General features: G+C 44.3%; 1 protein-coding gene across 2 annotated transcripts in view; it reads right to left on the reverse strand.

The window, feature by feature from the left end:
* SRC (SRC proto-oncogene, non-receptor tyrosine kinase) overlaps positions 1–18,514 on the reverse strand; it is a 131,950-nt gene that overhangs the window by 26,308 nt on the left and 87,128 nt on the right. The window contains exons 4-6 of one of the 2 annotated variants that reach the window (XM_082271235.1): positions 9,556–9,570; positions 9,325–9,423; positions 5,226–5,329 (exon numbers count right to left, since the gene is read on the reverse strand). In XM_082271235.1, coding sequence (XP_082127361.1) covers positions 5,226–5,329; positions 9,325–9,423; positions 9,556–9,570 — 218 coding nt within the window. The remainder of the gene's footprint in view (positions 1–5,225; positions 5,330–9,324; positions 9,424–9,555; positions 9,571–18,514) is intronic. The other variant, XM_082271234.1, reaches the window with a different exon arrangement.

Consider the following 18,514-nt stretch of genomic DNA (forward strand, 5'->3'; position numbering starts at 1 on the left):
TGCTGGTCACTGTGCATTGAAAGGGGGGCACGCTGCGCTGGTTACTCTGCATTGAAAGGGGGCACGCTGGTCTCTCTGCATTGAAAGGGGGCACGCTGGTCTCTCTGCATTGAAAGGGGGCACGCTGGTCTCTCTGCATTGAAAGGGGGCACGCTGGTCTCTCTGCATTGAAAGGGGGCACGCTGGTCTCTCTGCATTGAAAGGGGGCACGCTGGTCTCTCTGCATTGAAAGGGGGCACGCTGGTCTCTCTGCATTGAAAGGGGGCACGCTGGTCATTCTGCTGGGAAAGTCGGAACTGGTTACTAAAATTTTTGAATCCCACCACTGGATATGTTGTAGTCCTGGGTCCCCTCTTGGTGCTCCCTAAGTTTGGTATCCCTGTCACGTATGGTTTGGGAGCAGTGCCATATCAAGCTGACCAAGATTTCCCATAGACGCCAATGTTAAAAACTGGGAGTAGTGCCATGCCAAGCTGACCAGGCTGTGTCCGTACTCGCGAGTGTACGTAAAGTGAGTGTACTTAAAACAGGGTATGCCTGTATTTCCTAATGCAGGCATGAGACGAATAGATAAAGGCAATGAGCAAATCGATGTTCTGTTGAAACGTCCACATGATGCGTTTCGGCGGACATCTCTTAATGAAAGTTCACCGGTCAGGCTTCAGATAAACCACCCTAAGCCTACTGGAGTGCATGGTTCTGCAAGGATCTCAGTTTGTGCAGGGCGATGCATGGAATGCACACAGGCAACACGGAACACCTGTGTGGGTAAAGATGTCCCTTTAAATGGGCCCTTTCAGCTAAACACTGTTTTATAAAAATCCTTGGGCCCCTTTATTACATAGTACATTTTATTACAAAGGTGAACTTGCGAAGTGTGTCTAAAATGTTGGTCCGATATCTGAACGACAACATGGGCCACGTGTGCGCGCACGCACATGGCTATCCAGAGACACTCCGAGAAGCGCCACCTAGCGTGGAGTACACGTGACTGTCAGGGTAAACCCACTGCAAGCAGTCAAATGTGGTCAGTGTGAGAGGAAGGGTCACAGTGCAATGGAGCAAAGAGTGAACATCAAGTTCTGCTACAACCTGGGGAAGTGTAGTCCAGTAAAGTCCATCCTGCACAGTATTTATCCTTCCTCCAACTACATCTCCCATAATCCAACTCACCACTCTTGCAGAGGAATCCACACTGATCACCTGTCTTAAAGAAACAATACTTCAGCCTAAATTATACCGTATACCATTTCTTCACTTGGCTACAGATGCATGAAATGTTGGTGCAAACGTACGGGACGGAAGCCGTGAGAAGAAATTGTGTTTACAACGGTTTTAAACGCTTTTTGCAACGGGAAAGGAAACAACATTTGGATCGGTCGTTGACCAGCATGATCGAGCGAGTGTGACAACTGCTGGCACCAGATCAGTGACTGACTCTACAATTGATGGGCGAAGAAGTGGGCATTAGCACAAACACGGAGCGCACCATTGTTGGGAAAGATTTGGGTAAGTGGAAGATCTGTTCCCGGTTTGTGCCGCACAAGCTGACTGACGAACAGAAAGCAAAACGGATGAAAACCTCTGGAGATTCCGTTACCATGAGTGACCATCAATACAGGGGATGAGACCTGATGCCATCCTTGTGCGTCAAATCTTGGTTAAGCGCGGCGTACCTGTTCACGATCATCCACTCCCCTGATCCGGTGCCCGCGGACTTATGTTTCTCGTTTGAAGAGTGTCATGAAAGGCGTGTGTCTTGCGGATGTGGCGGCAATTCAAGAACATGTGAAAGCAGTTCTGCAATCGATTCCTAAAAAGGCCTTTGCTGACAGTTTCCAGAATGTTTATGAACGTTGCCAAAAGTGTGTTGTGAAGTATGAGGATTATTTTGAAGGCCGATAAAAATATTTGTCTGCATCTTCTGTTTAAGGCCTCTTTCACACGGGCGTTCCGTATGTCCGTATATCACCCCATCCGGGTGATATACGGACATAATGCCTGTCAATGGCATTGCGGATGTCAGCAGAATACCATCCGCTGACATCCGATTTTCATCCTTTCAGTTCTGTTCCGTTTTTTGGAATGGAACAGAACCCTATTTTTCCTCCATTTAAAAAACGGAAAGGACGCAAAATCGGATGTCAGCGGTGTCATCCGCTGACATCTGCAATGCCCATAGACATACATTATGTCCGTATATCATCCGCAAACGGATGGGATGATATGCAGACATACGGAGCGGATGACACAAATGTCATCTGTGTCCGTTAAAAAAAAAAAAAGTGACTAAACGGACGACAAAAACGGAGCGCAAGTGTGAAAGAGGCCTTAATTTATTTTCGGATACCATTCACTGAACTTTTTAGACACACCTTGTATCCTTTAACCACTTGCTGACCAGGCCTTTTTCTGACATTTGTTGCTTACAAGTTAAAATCAGTATTTTTTTTGTTAGAAAATTACTTAGGACCCCCAAACATTATATTTTTAAGACCCTAGAGAATAAAATGGTGGTGGTTGCAATATTTCATGCCACACTATATTTGCGCAGCAGTTTTTTTGCAAAACAAATTTTTTAATGAACTAAAAAAAACAAAAAACAGTAAAAGTAAAATGGCCTGGTCATTAAGGTGATAAAACCTTCTCGTCCAGAAGTGGTTAAAAGACCCAGTTTTGGTCACACTGGTCCTTTAATAACAGTGCTGCATACGGGAATCCCTCACAACTAAACACAATATGAAAAAAAAAATACTAAAGCGGCTTGTCACGTGTTTTGTATGTTGATTTGTGGAGTATTGCTACAGTAGTTACTGTATTTTTTTTTTCTATTTTTGTGGTGTTTAAAGTACAGAGACACCCCAACATGCAATGGATGAGAGAACACAAGCAGTTCAGAGGAATGCAATATGGCACGCAACCATTCTAAGAAACAAAAAAAATCAAAACATTTTATGAAAAAAATAAAATAAAAAAAAAAAGGAGCAGGAAGTGCATTGTGGGTGAGACAGGTCTGCTTTGCTTGTACAAAAAGAGCATCACGATGAGGTAACAACTTCAGACAGGGCTGGAGGCAACGAAGTGACAGAGGAATGAAATAAACAGGCCTGTGTGAAGATATGAGGAGAAATTAGACTTGGAAAGAAATAGCCGCCGGCTCCGGGGCCTGCCTGTGGCTTCCATTACTGCGGAATGAAAAGGAAGACATCAGGACGGGGGGACAACACACAGCATCTATCCTCCCAGCTCCACACACAACAGGAGCCCTGAGGCCTCCAGCACACACATCGCTTCTGGTTGCTACGGGTAACACGAATATTTATCTCATTGACCCACTTATTGCCGCTGCTCCCCCCCCCCCCCTGAAATGTTTCCTCCTCCTCTGTCAGGCCGCCTTTGGCAGTGAAGGGAGGAGGAAACATTTCAGGGGGGGGGGGATGTATGGTGAGAACCAGAATGGGAAAGCACAGAGAATCCTCACACATCTTTACACTATCTTTACACACTACACGCTACGTATGGCCCCCACACTACACATGGCCTCCACACTATGTATGGCCCCTACACTACATATGTCCTCCACACTACACACTACATATGTCCACACTACACACGGCCCCCACACTATGTATGGCCCCTACACTACACACTAGGTATGGCCCCCACACTACACGCTACATATGTCCTCCACGCTACATATGTCCTCCACACTACATATGTCCTCCACACTACATATGGCCTCCACACTATGTACGGCCCCCCACACTACACGCTACGTACGGCCCCCCCACACTACGTATGGCCCCCCACACTACACGCTACGTACGGCCCCCCACGCTACGTACGGGCCCCCACACTACACGCTACGTATGGCCTCCACACTACACGCTACGCATGGCCCCCCACGCTCCACGCTACGCATGGCCCCCCACGCTCCACGCTACGCATGGCCCCCCACGCTACGCATGGCCCCCCACGCTACGCATGGCCCCCATACCACACGCTACGTATGGCCCCCATACCACACGCTACGTATGGCCCCCATACCACACACTACGTATGGCCCCCATACCACACACTACGTATGGCCCCCATACCACACACTACGTATGGCCTCCATACTAGAAAACTCCCAGAATTTCGCTTCTGTCACAAAGGCTTTTTCTAGAAAGTAACGCAAAAATCAACAATGGCATGCAAAGTGAACCAATCAGAAACTGGCTCCACACTTACAGGGCTTAGAGGGGTAATGACCTCTCCCCAAAAAAAGTAATATATTGTATCCTCCCATCAATTCTCAATATGGTGGCTGCATTGGTTTTCTTTTTTCCTTTATTTTCACCTGGTGATCCTGCAAATTACAACCTTCCTGCCCTAGGGTGTCTCCATTCTGGATGGAAGAGCAACGGACACATCTTTGGACAGAAGCACCGTCAGTCTGGGGATGGAGTGTAAAACGTTTCATGCTGTTTCAGGGTGGAACACGTGACATGTTCCCAGTGCTGCAGCCCCAATTCCACAAGCGTGCGCAATTTTGAAGCATGACATGTTGGGTATCCATTTACTCTGCGTAACATTATCTTTCACATTATAGAAAAAAATTTAAAAAAGTGAATTTTTTTCAATAAAACTGCGTTTGGAAGACCGCTGCGCAAATACGGTGTGATAAAAAACATTGCAACGATCTCCATTTTATTCTATAGGGTCTCTGAAAAAAATATATATATAATGTTTGGGGGTTCTAAGTAGTTTTCTAGCAAAAAAAAATGATTTTAGCTTGTAAAAAACACCAAGCACCAAAAAACAGAATTTTTGTAAAATCTTACCTGTAAAATTCCTTTCTCTGAGTCCTCCGACAGTCGCCACCCCATTGTGACGAATATGAAGAGGGCAGCAACTGTCGGAGGACGTAAGAGAAATAGGCCTGGTCTTAAAGTGGTTAAACCAATAATAAACGGCCGCGGCCAAGTTATTTCCAATATGGTGTGACTGCTTTATTTGATGTTTAATAGATTTATGGTCTTAGTTTATTGCATACATTAAGGTGAAGTATTCAAAAGGTAAAATATCCGGCCTACTATCCCATTACAAATCATTTGACAACTAAAACAGTTCACCCATTGTATATATAATTCAAGTTTGCAAAGCCCTTTGCTTGGAGATCCACTTCCAGTAATTCTGGATGTCCTGTCCTGTTATAGGAAAAAAATAAAAGTCCTTCTCACCTTTGGTGGTCTCACTCTCTCTTACTAGGAAAGTTCCTCGTGGGTTCTCCTGGTTCAACAACAATCGCTCAGACTCCCTGCGTGTGATCTTCCCAAAATACCACCTGTGGAAGGCAGAGATGATGGTGAACTTCAGTAAGCACATACATTTGTATATTACTACTACTACTACTACTACTACTAGGCAAGAGGGATGAGAAACATCTGGATGAAAAGTCCAACAGAATAACCCCTCTGGGATGGATAGTTTGAAATTTTGCTCGACTTTACAACGAAGGTTGGATCTTCACAATGATCCAACTACTGCACTACCTTGCTTTCTTCATTATGCATACATTGATGCACTATCAGTGTCTCTCAAAAAATCAACTTGGTTATAGTTTATTTTTTTATTTTTTTTATTATACATGTAAAAAAAAGTATTTTTTAGTTGTATAAATCTTTTACAAGTTTATCATATATACATCCCTGTGCCATCATACTGGAGATCTGGGCCGCTGCTCTTACACAGAGCGCAGAAGTCCCATGCAACCCCTGCACAGTGCTCCAGTCAACAACGATCAAGCTCCATGACCAGCTTTATGGATTGAGCACTGTGCTGGCGGGTATGTCAGACTGCTGGAGATCCAGATCACTAATTTGTGTGAGAGCAGAGATCCTTCTCTCCAGAGTGCTGCCAACACAGGGTTGTTTGATAGTTTGCAAAACACTTAACACTAATAATTAAATCTGACACAGAGTGGCAGTTCCCCCCCACCCCATGCTAGTGGCTTGATCCATTTGCCGCTAAGTCACTGCTGCATCCTTTAGCGATGTAGTGGCTGACGGGAGGAACCACAGCATGGAGAGGGGAACTAGGAAACACTTTAAGCAGATAGCACAAGCAAGGTGAGTATATGGGGGAGCAGGTATGCCACTTGCAGGAACAATGGTACTTTGTCCTGCATGGCCAAGGTGACAGTGGCCTGTTAAAGGACAACAATTGGAAGGCTCAGCCAGTTACCCTCAAATCATGCAAGATTTTCCATGCATGTATGCACAGTTCAATGATGACAATTCATTAAAACTTCTCAAAAAAAAAAAGTTTTCCATTAAACGCTTGCCGATATCACAGATTAGACACAGCAGATGCTGACCAATGGGTGACCGCTGGCAGCCGCCAATCATCCAGAAGACACACAGGACAGAACTCGGCCTAAGTAAAGAAGGCAGAACTCTGCCCTGTCTGCAGGGAAGTGATGGATTTTCTTTCCCTTCAAAGCAGGGAATAAAATGAATTGTATCCCTTAGTAAAAGCAGCACACAGTTTACACATGATCACATGATTGAGGAAGACCATGCATCACCCCACAAAGATGGTGCTCTGACTTTGGGATTCATCTAAAAGGGCCAAGGGGAGGGTGGCCTGACTTCAAATTTGAGGTTATAAAACATCCTCGTTTTACCTGGCCTTTTTGTGACAAGTGTATTGTTTAACCACTTCCTAGCTGCTCCATAGCAGATTTACTGCTACAGGACGGCCGAATCACATATATATATATATACACATACATATATATATATATATATATATATATATATATATATATATATATATATATATATATATATACATACATACATACACATACACACATATATATATATATATATATATATATATATATATATATATATATATATATATATATATATATATATATACACACACATATATATACACACGCGATTTTGCACTACCAAGTAGGGAGGGCATGCATTAGTCACCGCAGAACTTGATCACCCGCTGATCGGTGAGGAGAGACACAGGATGGAGCTCTGCACATGTAAACAATACAGAGCTCCTGTGCTGGATTTTGTGTCCCTGGGAGCAATGAATAAAATCCAGAACATCCCTTAAGAAAAGCAGCACACAGTGTACACAAAAACACTGGTTAGGCACATATTTAACCCTTTGATCGCCCTAGCTGTTTAACCCCTTTCCAGCCAGTGCCATTAGTACAGTGACTGTGCATATTTTTAGCACTGATCACAATGTATTAGTGTCATTGCTTCCCAAAAAGCTTAAAAACATCCGCAGCAATATCGCAGTCCTGCTAGAAGTCGCTGATCGCTGCCATTACTAATAAAAAATAAATGAAATTTAAAAAAAAATTCTCTCTCTCTCTATATATATATATATATATATATATATATATATATATATATATATATATACACACACACACACACACACACACACACACCATACTTTGTAGATGCTATAACTTTTGTGCAAACCAATCAATATACACTTATTGGGATTTTTGATTTACCAAAAAACATGTAGCAGAATACATATGGATATGTTTTATAGCAGAAAGTAAGGCTGGCCATACATGTTCAATTTTCTGTTATATTTACCAAAAAAACATACATACATACATTTTTTTATTATGGAGGTCAAAACTAAACAAAACTTTCAATTGTATCCAATTATGCAGGCCTTTGTACTACATACGGTAGTTGAAGGTAAATCCTTAAGAAAATTCTATGGCCAGCCTAAAAAATATTGTTATTTACAAAAAAATTTTTTGGAATGCAAAAAATAAAAAACGCAAAGGTGATCAAGTGAGCTCTAACAAGCAGGGCCCTCCAACTCCTCCTCTATTGAATTGTACTGTAACTGTGTTGTCTTCCCTCATATTGTAAAAGCGCTGTGTAAACCGTTGGCGCTATATAAATCCTGTATAATAATAATAATAGCACCAAAAGACAGTGTTGCACGACCGCACAAATGTAAGTTAAAGTAATGCAGTGTCGTATCGCAAAAAATGGCCTGATCATGAAGGGGGGGTAAATCTTCTAAAGCTAAAGTGGTTAAAGAATACGTTTTGGTAACATGTTACACCCATCTTTAGGGTGTAACATGTAATATGTTACTTTAGAACAGCCCTCCTCACCCTCCTTCCCCTGGGACATCGGGGATCCCCTCCCTGCACCCGCTGTCACATTTTTTTTTTTTTTTTTTGCACCAGGTAATTTTTATAGAAAAACGTTTTACATTTTTCCAAACAAAACAATAGTGAAAGAAAATAAACCATGAAATACGTGCAGCGTAAAATAAAGTCGGTACATTGTCAACACAATATCCCAGCCGTTATGCAAGTATGATTGGTGAGAAGGCAGCAGGTGCTCATTAGCAAAACTCCAAACCACCCAAGTCTTGCTGAGCAGACGTTCACATTTTAAAATTTAAAAATTGCGCAGCCGCGCTGCTCACACAGACTGCATCATTCATTCACAGAGTTGCGTGGATGAAGTCCCATTTGCCACCACTGCAGACGGCTTATAGCTCTTATTGAACTGAGAACATGCGCAAAAGCGCCCACGTAGCTCAATAAATCTTTCTACACTTCAGTAGCTGCCCATATGGAGGTACGGGCAGACAGCTGTACAGAGTGCCTGCAGGAGCCGAGAGCTTTGCAGGCTGCAGTGTAAAAAATAATAAATGCACTTTTTTACCTGCAAAATCATGTGCATTTAAATTTTTTTTCAAAAGGTGAACTTATCCTTTAAAGCGGAGTTCTGCCTCTGCCCCCCCCCTCTCCCCCTCTAAAAATTAAAAGTCAGCAGCTACACATACTGTAGCTGCTGACTTTTATTTTAGGACACTTACCTGTCCTGGAGTCCAGTGATGTCAGCACCGCAGCCGATGTTTTCATTGGCTGTCGGGTGCTGCCGCCACCATTGCCGGTAAGGGAACCCAGCAGTAAAGCCTTGTGGCTTTACGGGTGGCCCCTACTGCGCATGCGCAAAGCGCGCTGTGCATTTGCATCGGCTCAGCACCAGGGGGTAGGAGAAGGGGGCCAATCTTTGCCGCCACGCCGTTTCCAGTTCCCCCCTCCCCCCTGAAAGGTGCCAAATGTGGCACCATGGGGGGGGGGGGGGAGCAAATGAGCGGAAGTTCCACTTTTGGGTGAAACTCCGCTTTAAGTTTTCAAATTAGATCTTCTGTGGTTTGAAGAGAACAAAAGACATCCCAAACAAAGTCAGCCTCACTAATCAAACATCTATAGGTAAAAATATTCTGCTACAACCCATGTGTCATAGTACTCACTCTTCAGCCTGAATGGAGTCGGAAGGAGCCACGTAGTTGCTTGGAATGTACCCGGTCTGCCCGGAGCTGAGTGATCTCGCCAGCCACCAGTCACCTTCCCTGTGAATACAAACAATGACAAAATCTTACTCACAGGATTGCCTGCGCTGCAAATTTTACATGAAGCCAAATCTCCAGAGATGGCATGCACACACGTGATCACACATTCCAATGTTGTAAGCAAGCACATACCTGATATCCGGCCTCCTACAACGCAGCATGTGAGAGAGAAACGCAGGATCAGGCATGATGACAGAGAGAGAAGCAAAGATTGTAAGAGAGCTGGGGCAAGACAGACAGACACAGCTCAGCACAAAGCCAAGAGCAAGATAATGTTGTAAAGAGATTCACGATTTCAAGTCTCATTTTTAGGAAATCCTCAAAACTAACTGAAAATGCTCCCCCTTTGATCTATCTTAGTGACTAATCAATAAAATCTTGTATTTAGGTAAACATATTTACTGCAAACGGGCATGCTTAACCCCTTGGAGCCGAAGGCCCCTTTCACACTTATGCGACGCAATTTTACCGCGAATCGCGGCGCGATTTTGACGTGACTTTGCCGCGATTTTGAGCAATGGCTCAGGGCTATATACCTCAAAACGCATTAAAATCGTGCCAAAGTAGTGCAGGAACTACTTTGAAGTCGGTGCGACTTCAAAAACGCACTGATATGAATGGGGCTCATTGAAAATAATGGAAAACGACTTGTCATGCGATTTTGCAGTCCAAAATCGCGGGTCAAGTCGCACTAGTGTGAAAGGGGCCTAAGCCTTTCTCTGACACTTGTTGCTTACAAGTTAAAATCAGTTTTTTTTTTTTTGCAAGAAGACAGAGACCCTAAAGCACATGTGTCAAACACAGGGCCCTCGGCGCGAATCCGGCCCCCCAGGCCATTCACACCTCTCCTGCAGCTGCGGTACCCCCCCCCTTAGGCAGCTGTGAAGAAGCTCATCTCTGCCCTCCAATCTCAGCAATCAGCAGCAGAGAGAAGGACAGAACTCCCCCCTACAGATCCTGTCCCTTTCTCTGCATCCACAGCACCCCTTTTTCTCTGTCTCCCATGGTCTCAGCATTCGGCTGACTCCAGCCCTCCCCTGGTCCTCCTCAAGACCCTGCCCATTCTGCTTCCCAGATCTGCCCCCAGCTTCTTCCCAGCAGCAGTACAAGTTAAAGGGGGTGCACTGTGATTTAAGGGAGGGTCGGGACTCATGACTTTTGATGGTCGGGGGGGGGCTCTTGATATCTAATGTAAGGGGGGGGGATGCTCCCAACATGTAGTCTTACAGATACAACCGGCCCATAATGCTAATGCGGCCCACAATAAAATTGAGTTGGACACCCCTGCCCTAGAGAAATAAAATGGCAAGATGTTATGTCACACTGTATTTGTGCAGCAGTCTTTCAAATGCAATTTTTTTTTTTAAAGAAATGCACTTTTATGAATTAAAAAAAAAAACGTAAAGTGAGCCCAATTTTTTTGTATAATGTGACAGATGTTACGCCAATTAATAGATACTTTAACATCGCACTTTAAAATTGCACACGCTTGTGAAATGGTGACAAACTACGACACTTAATCTCCATAGGCGACGCTTTAAAATTTTATAACGATAACCAGTTTAGAGTTACAGAGGTCTTCTGCTAGATTTATTGCTCTCGCTCTACAGATCGCGGGGATACCTCACATGTGTGGATTGAACACTGTGTACATTTGCAGGCGTGACTTTAGTATGTATTCAATTCTGCGCGCGAGCACGGAGAGATGGGGCGCTTAACAATTTTTTTTTTCTAATTTCATTTATTTTTACACTGTCCCTTTCATTTATTTATTTTTTTGGATCACATTTATGGCTGTCACAAGAAATGTAAACATCCCTTGTGATGGCAATAAAGCATGACAGATCCCTCTTTATGGGGCGGGGGGGGGGGGGATGTGGGGTCTACAAGACCCCAAATCCCCCCCTTTGCACTTAAAAGCATTCAAAACGCCAAGTTTAGCCGTTTGAATTATTTTTTAATCTGGCACCTTAATGGCTCCAGTAAACAGGAAGTGATGTCATGACATTGATCGGGTCTTGGATCTAGTAACCCGGAAGCAAAGTGGATTTCGGTGTTCTGTCAGAATACTGCTACCCATCAGAAAATGTAACAGAAGTGACATTCTGAGAAACAAATTGCGCATGCGCATGCGCAATGCGTTCCAATAGTTTCCTAATCTGACAGAATATAAAGGCTTTAGCAGACATCTTACACCCAGGCAAGACTTCAATTTCACACTTATTTTATCAGTAAATCCTCATTCTATAATTAAATATATTTATATATAATACATTTTTACAGTAAATACAGTGACAAGCCTGCAGGCAGAAGGTGACGACGGCCATCTTGGTACACCCCGCACTGCTCAGCGCCAAACTGATTATATAGTGAAATAGACTATTTCACTTGGTCGCGGTATAGAAGGTGAGTTAACTGATTAAAAAAAAAAAAAGTGTGAAATTGAAGACTTGTTTGGGTGTAAGAACATGTCCGCTGCAGCCTTCATGTTCTGTCAGATTAGGAAACCTATTAAAACGCATAGCGGCCATGTTGGAACACATAGTGCAGTAAGCAATTTTGTTGGCAACGTCACTTCCGTTGCATTTTCTGATAGAAGACCAGCTTTGTTCAGGTCTCCGGCCAGCCGGCGGACATGCCGGCTAGTCGCTTAGACCTCCTGGTGGGACGGGAGAACCCGGGTTAGCCACAGACGGCGGCAGGAGGGGGGGATTTTCCCTCCCGCTGCTTGTAATAACAGCCGAGGGGTGATTAGCCGCATCGGTTGTTATTACAAGAAAGCCAACCATTGGCTCTAAAAAACACGGCGCAGGCATCTCCCCGATACAAGCCCTTGGCCGCATATTTGCGTTTCGTCAGCGTCAAAGGGTTGAAGTAACCATCCAATTTTAAGGCTGGCCAGAAAGGGATTCCTCCATCTACACAAGCGAGGTGGATAGAGGAATTGTATTTGGACAGTGGGGAAGGAAAGGTTTTTTAACAAGTCAGTTCAAAGGAAGTCAATAATTGGATGGACTTCTGTTGAGTGGGAGTGGTCACACACAGATGGAAATTCAGCCAGACCCTGCTGAACTGGCTGAATTTCAATTCATCTATGGCCAGCTTTAGGCTAAGTTCACATGTAGGCGTTTTGGGGCGTTTTTCTGCTCTAGGATCAGCTCAAAAAACGCCCAACAAGACAAATCCTATTCATTTCAATGGCCCCTGTTCACATCTGAGCGTTTTGATGTTTTAAGCAAAACGCCCAACGCTAAAAAAAGTACATGAGCTTCTTTTTGGGCAGATTGCAGGCATTTTTATTTTTTCCCCATTGGTCACTTGTCAACCAAAAAACGCCTGCACAAAAAAATGCCTGAAAATAGCAACACCAAGATGTGAACGTAGCCTTAGGCTGGCCATACGTGTTCAATCCTCTTGTACAATTTTCCTTAAGATTTACCAAAACCTAAACGACTTTCAATTGTATCCAATTAGGCAGGTCCTTGCACTACATAGTTTAAGGGCTCTTTCACGCGGTCCGCCTCCGTAGGTGGATCTGTGTTGCTCAGCGGGGATCGATCCGCGATCCCCGCTGACCTGGCGGGTGACAGCTCCGTCTCCGCTTGCAGAGCGGAGAGGGAGGTGTCTCAGCCCCCGCTGCCCTCTATGGGGGATCGGATGAGAGCGGACCGCCTGTCCGCTCTCACCCGATCCGATCCGATTACTGAACGGATGGAAAAATAGGGTTTCCATCCGTCCATATTTCACGCACCGGATCGGATACGGATGGCAGCGGGTGTCAGCGGAGGTGTCTCCGCTGACACCCGCTGCCCCATAGAGCTGCATGGAGGATCCGATCAGATCCGCCTAAAAAACTGACAGGCGGATCTGATCGGACCGCCCGTGTGAAAGAGCCCTAAAGGATTTGTGAAGTCAGGAAGGGTTTTTTATCTTAATTTATTCTATACATTAAGATAAAAATTCTTCTGGGTGTAGCAGCCCCACTAATACTTACCTGAGCCCCCTCTCTGTCTAACAAAGTCCAGGAGTCCCTCAGCTGTCCTGGGACTCTCCCTCCTGATTGGCTGAGATACAGCCGTGGTGCCATTGGCTCCCGCGGCTGTCAGTCAGTGAGCCAATCAGGATTGAGGGAGCGGGGCCAAATGGCAGCTCCATGTCTGAATGGACACATGGAGCTGCAGCTCGGCTCGAGTGCCCGCATAGCAAGCTGCTTGCTGTGGGGGCACTCGATAAGAGGGAGGGGCTAGGAGCAGCACTGAGGGACCCGAGAAGAGGAGGATATGGGCTACTCTGTGCAAAACCAACTGCACAGATCAAGCAAGTATGACATGTTTGTTAATTTAAAAAAAATAAAAAAATGAGACTTTACAATCACTTTAAGGTATTTAAAGCAAAAGTGTACAAGATGATTTAACATGTATGGCCAGCTTAAGAGTATGAATGTGCATCAAACAAATATGTACACTACATCTTTGCAATAAATGCTTTAGGATAATGCAAGTACAGAAAAAAATCAGCTGGATCTGCTAGAATACCAGTGAGCCCCTAACTTCCTGTTTGAGCTGACAACGCTGCCTCTGCTGCGCTGAAATCTTAAAGTGGAGCTGCAGGCTTCTTCAGAAAAAATTAAGTCAGCAGCTACAAACCCTTTACACCTTTCGTAATAGGTTACACCCATATTCGGGGGGGGGGGGGGGGTAACACCCATATTCAGGGGGTAACATGTTATGAACAGACCGCCCCTACTCTGACAGCTAGCGGGGATCTTCTCCCCACCGCTGTCACAATTAAAAAAAATAAATAAATAAAAAAATTGGGGCTGGGCGACCGCGTCGCTCATTCACAGCCCTCTGTGAATAGAAAACTACAAGTCCCAACAGCCTTTGCTGTGGTAGTTCATTCATGCTTCCTGTCAGATTGTATCTGCTTGCCCATACAGGATGTACCAGCAAACAGATACACTGACAGGTCTGCAGGAGACCTGCATGGCACCAATCTGCTGATCACAGGTGGGATGCTTTAGAGCAGGGGTGTCAAACTCAATTTAATTGCGGGCCGTATCAGCATTATGATTGCCCTGAAAAGGGCCGGTTATTTCTGTAAGACTAGATGTCCCTACCCTTACATAAGATGTCAGGAGCCTCTCCACCAACAGACATTGAGTCCCTCACCCTCCCTTACATCACAGTGCACCCCCATTGCCTTGTGCTGCTGCTAGGAAGAAGCTGGAGGCAATGCTGGAAAGCAAAGAACAGGATCTGGAGGAGGACCAGAGGAGGGCTGGAGCTCTTCTGCAGCTGCAGGAGAGGTGTGAGGGCCACATGAAATGGCCTCGAGAGCCGGATTCGGCCTGCAGGCCTTGTGTTTGACATATGTGCCTTAGAGGCTCCAGAAACAAAAAAATAATAAAATGCACTTTTTTTTACCTGCAAAAAATGTGCATTTATTATTTTTTGTTAAAAACTAAAACTTCTCCTTTAACCATTGAGGAGCCAACGGTCGATCCATACCTAATGCTTCCTTTTAATGTGTACCAAATTATTTCAAGGAAGGACCTCTTTTAAAAAGGGCAAATATTGCGAATGTGATCTGGAAACTCATGAGCTGTCAAATTGTAAATTCATTTCGTCTCAACTAAACAGGAAACAGTTAAAAGATCAGTGACATTTAGGCTCCGTTCACATGTCAGCGTATGGATCACGGGCAGAACCGCAGCGATTCCGCCCGCGATCCGGAGATTATTGCAAATCGCGGGACGCCTGTGCGTTGCACATTGATTTGCAATAGACCCCCAAACGCTGAGCGATGTTGCCGCGATTTCCGCCTGCCGAATCGCGGAAACATCGCGCAAAAAAAATTGCGGGACGCAATACGCTCCAAAGAAGCTCTTGTACTTTTTTGGTCGTATTGCGTCCCGCGATTTTTTTTTGCGCGATGTTACCGCGATTCGGCAGGCGGAAATCGCGGCAACATCGCTCAGCGTTTGGGGGGCTATTGCAAATCAACGGGCAACGCACAGGCGTCCCGCGATTTGCAATAATCTCTGGATCGCGGGCGGAACCGCGGCGGTTCTGCCCGTGATCCATACGCTGACATGTGAACGGAGCCTAAAATAGGAGAGAAACCCTGGAAATGGACACAGCAGCCAACCACTGGATTCCCATGCACTGTTGCTAAACACCCAGCATGCATTGGGGCTGGAAGCTGGCCATACACTTCGTTTTTTTTTTTTTTTTTTTTCCCATTTAGCCCAGGGGTGTCCAAACTTTTAAATTCCCGGGCATTTCTGAAAGAAGAGAAAACTGTCTTGGGCTGCACATACCATGCACTAACGATAAGGATAGTTGATGAGCAGTTCCTCCTATGGCTCTCAAAAGGTGGGTGAAGCCGCCGGACCCGATCAATATGGTAACAGGTTGCCGGCGGGTGCACCCATTCGCGAGTCTCTACACGGCCAGCGATTTCCTGCGGTGATCCCTGCTGGACGCAGACAAAGTGCATCCAGCATTGATGGCTGTGCAGAGAGCAGGGAATAGGTGCGGCTGCCGACGACCTATCATAGTAAAAGGGGCCGTCAGCCTCACCTACCTGCTGAGATACGCTGGAGGAACTGTCACTACAATTTGTGCTAGCCCCTAATTGCCAGCAGTCCCGCTAGAAGTCGCGGATCGCCACCAATGCTAAAAAATAAATAAAATAAAAATTCCAGTATATATTCCATAGTTTGCAGTTGCTATAACTTTTGCACAAACCAATCAATATACACTTACTGGGATTTTTTTTTTTTTTTTTTTTTAACAAAAATATGTAGCAGAATACATACTAGCCTAAAGTTATGAAGAAATTTAATTTTTAAAACGTTTTTATTGGCTATGTTTTATAGCAGAAAGTAAACCATATCATTTTTCTTTTAAAACTGTTTTTTTTTTCCTTTTTGTTTATAACGCAAAAAATAAAAACCCACTAGTGATCAAATACCACCAAAAGAAAGCTCTATTTTGTGGGAAAAATTTAATTTATGTACAGCGCTGCATGACTGTGCAATTATCAGTTAAAGTAACGCAGTGCCGTATCGTAAAAAATGGTCAAGACAATAAGGGGGGGGTAAATCTTCTGGAGCTCAAGTGGATAAAGTGGTTGTAAACAGTGGTGGGATTCAAAAATGTTAGTAACCAGTTCCGACTTTCAAGCATGGTGTAATCTTTTTTTATCCAATGTCAGTTAGGGGTCCGATCTGTCCGCCGCAATGTCACAGTCCTGCTAAAATTTGCAGATCGCCGCCATTACTAGTAAAAAAAAAAAAAATAGAAATGACATAAGGCTCCGTTCACATGTAGGTGTTTTTGGGGAGTTTTTCTGCTCTAGGATCAGCTCTCAAAACGCCCAACAAGACAAATCCTATTCATTTCAATGGCCCCTGTTCACATCTGAGCGTTTTGACGCTGTAAGCAAAACGCCCAACGCTCAAAAAAGTACATGAGCTTCTTTTTGGGCAGATTACAGGCGTTTCCATTGGTTTCTATTCAATCTAAAAACGCCTGCACAAAAAACGCCTGTAAATCGCCTGTAAATCGCGGTAAAAATCGCAGTAAAATCGCGGAAAAAAACGCGTAAAAAATAAGCGTATTCTGATTGGTTTTGCGCAAAAGTTATCATGTCTGCAAACTAGGGGAAAGATTAAGGCTACATTCACACCTGAGCGTAGCGTTTTTGCGCGTTTTTTTACCGCGATTTAGGCTACATTCACACCTGAGCGTAGCGTTTTTGCGCGTTTTTTTACCGCCATTTAGGCTACATTCACACCTGAGCGTAGCGTTTTCGCTACGCTCAGGTGTGAATGTAGCCTAAATCGCGGTAAAAAAAACGCGCGAAAACGCTACGCTCAGGTGTGAATGTAGCCTTAATCTTTCCCCTAGTTTGCAGACATGATAACTTTTGCGCAAAACCAATCAGAATACGCTTATTGGGATTTTTTTTACCAAAAATATGTAGCAGAATACAAAGTGGCCTAAAATGATCAAAAATTTTAATTTTTTAATTTTTTTTAAAGGGAATGTTATATAGCAGAATGTGAAAAATATTTTTTTTTTTTTTTCAGAATTGTCGCTCTTTTTTTCTTTATAGCACAAAAAATAAAATAAACAAAAAAAAAAAAAATCGCAGAGGTGATCAAATACCACAAAAAGAAAGGTCTATTTGTGGGGAAAAAAAAGGACATCGATTTTATTTGGGGACAGCGCAATTGTCCGTTAAAGTAAAGCAGTGCCGAACTGCAAAAAAATGGCCTGGTCATTAAGGGGGAAAATCTTCCGGTCCAGAAGTGGTTAAGTACAGTCACTTCTTAAGGCTGCATTCACACTTGAGCATAGCGTTTTACCGCCTTTAAACCGCGATTTTACCGTGATTTTTACCGCGATTTTCAGGCGTTTTTGGAGGCAGGCATTGACATCTATCAAAAACGCTGGTAATCAGCCCAAAAAGAAGCTCATGTACTTTTTTCAGCTACAGGCGTTTTGCAAAACGCTCAGATGTGAACAGGGGCCATTTAAATGAATGGGGTTTTACTTGTTGGGCATTTTGGAACGTTTTTTTTTTTAGCGTTTTTGGAGCTGAAAAACGCTCAAAAACGCCCAGGTTGACTCCCATACAATATGTGTGTTACACTTCCCAGGTGTCAGGAACAAATCCTCCTGAAGAGCGAACACATTAGCAGTGTTCGCTCTTTAGGATTCGTTCTTGACACCTGGGAAGTGTGACACATATATAACGGTTACCCACCTTGTTATAACAATCAATGAGTAGTGGCAGCCTGCACAACTTGGCAATATTCTATGCAATCAAATGTTCAGATATTCTTCTCCAGATTATCTTCCGTCCTGTGAGTCCACGCTGCGCACCTGCAGACACGGTGCACTGCTAACCGCGCTGAAAATGGGTGGAGGCGGGGCCAAAGTGTAATAGGCGGGGACTGGGAGGCGGCGGCCTGGAGGAGCAAAGGGGGTGACGTCACTGGCTGCTAGACGTTAAGCGGCTCTAGCCTAGCAACCAGTGCAGTGTGTGGGCTCCGACCGCCTCCCCGCAGAGAGAGAGA

This window comes from Pelophylax lessonae (genome assembly GCF_965119305.1).
Source record: "Pelophylax lessonae genome assembly, chromosome: 11".
NCBI classification, from domain to species: domain Eukaryota; kingdom Metazoa; phylum Chordata; class Amphibia; order Anura; family Ranidae; genus Pelophylax; species Pelophylax lessonae.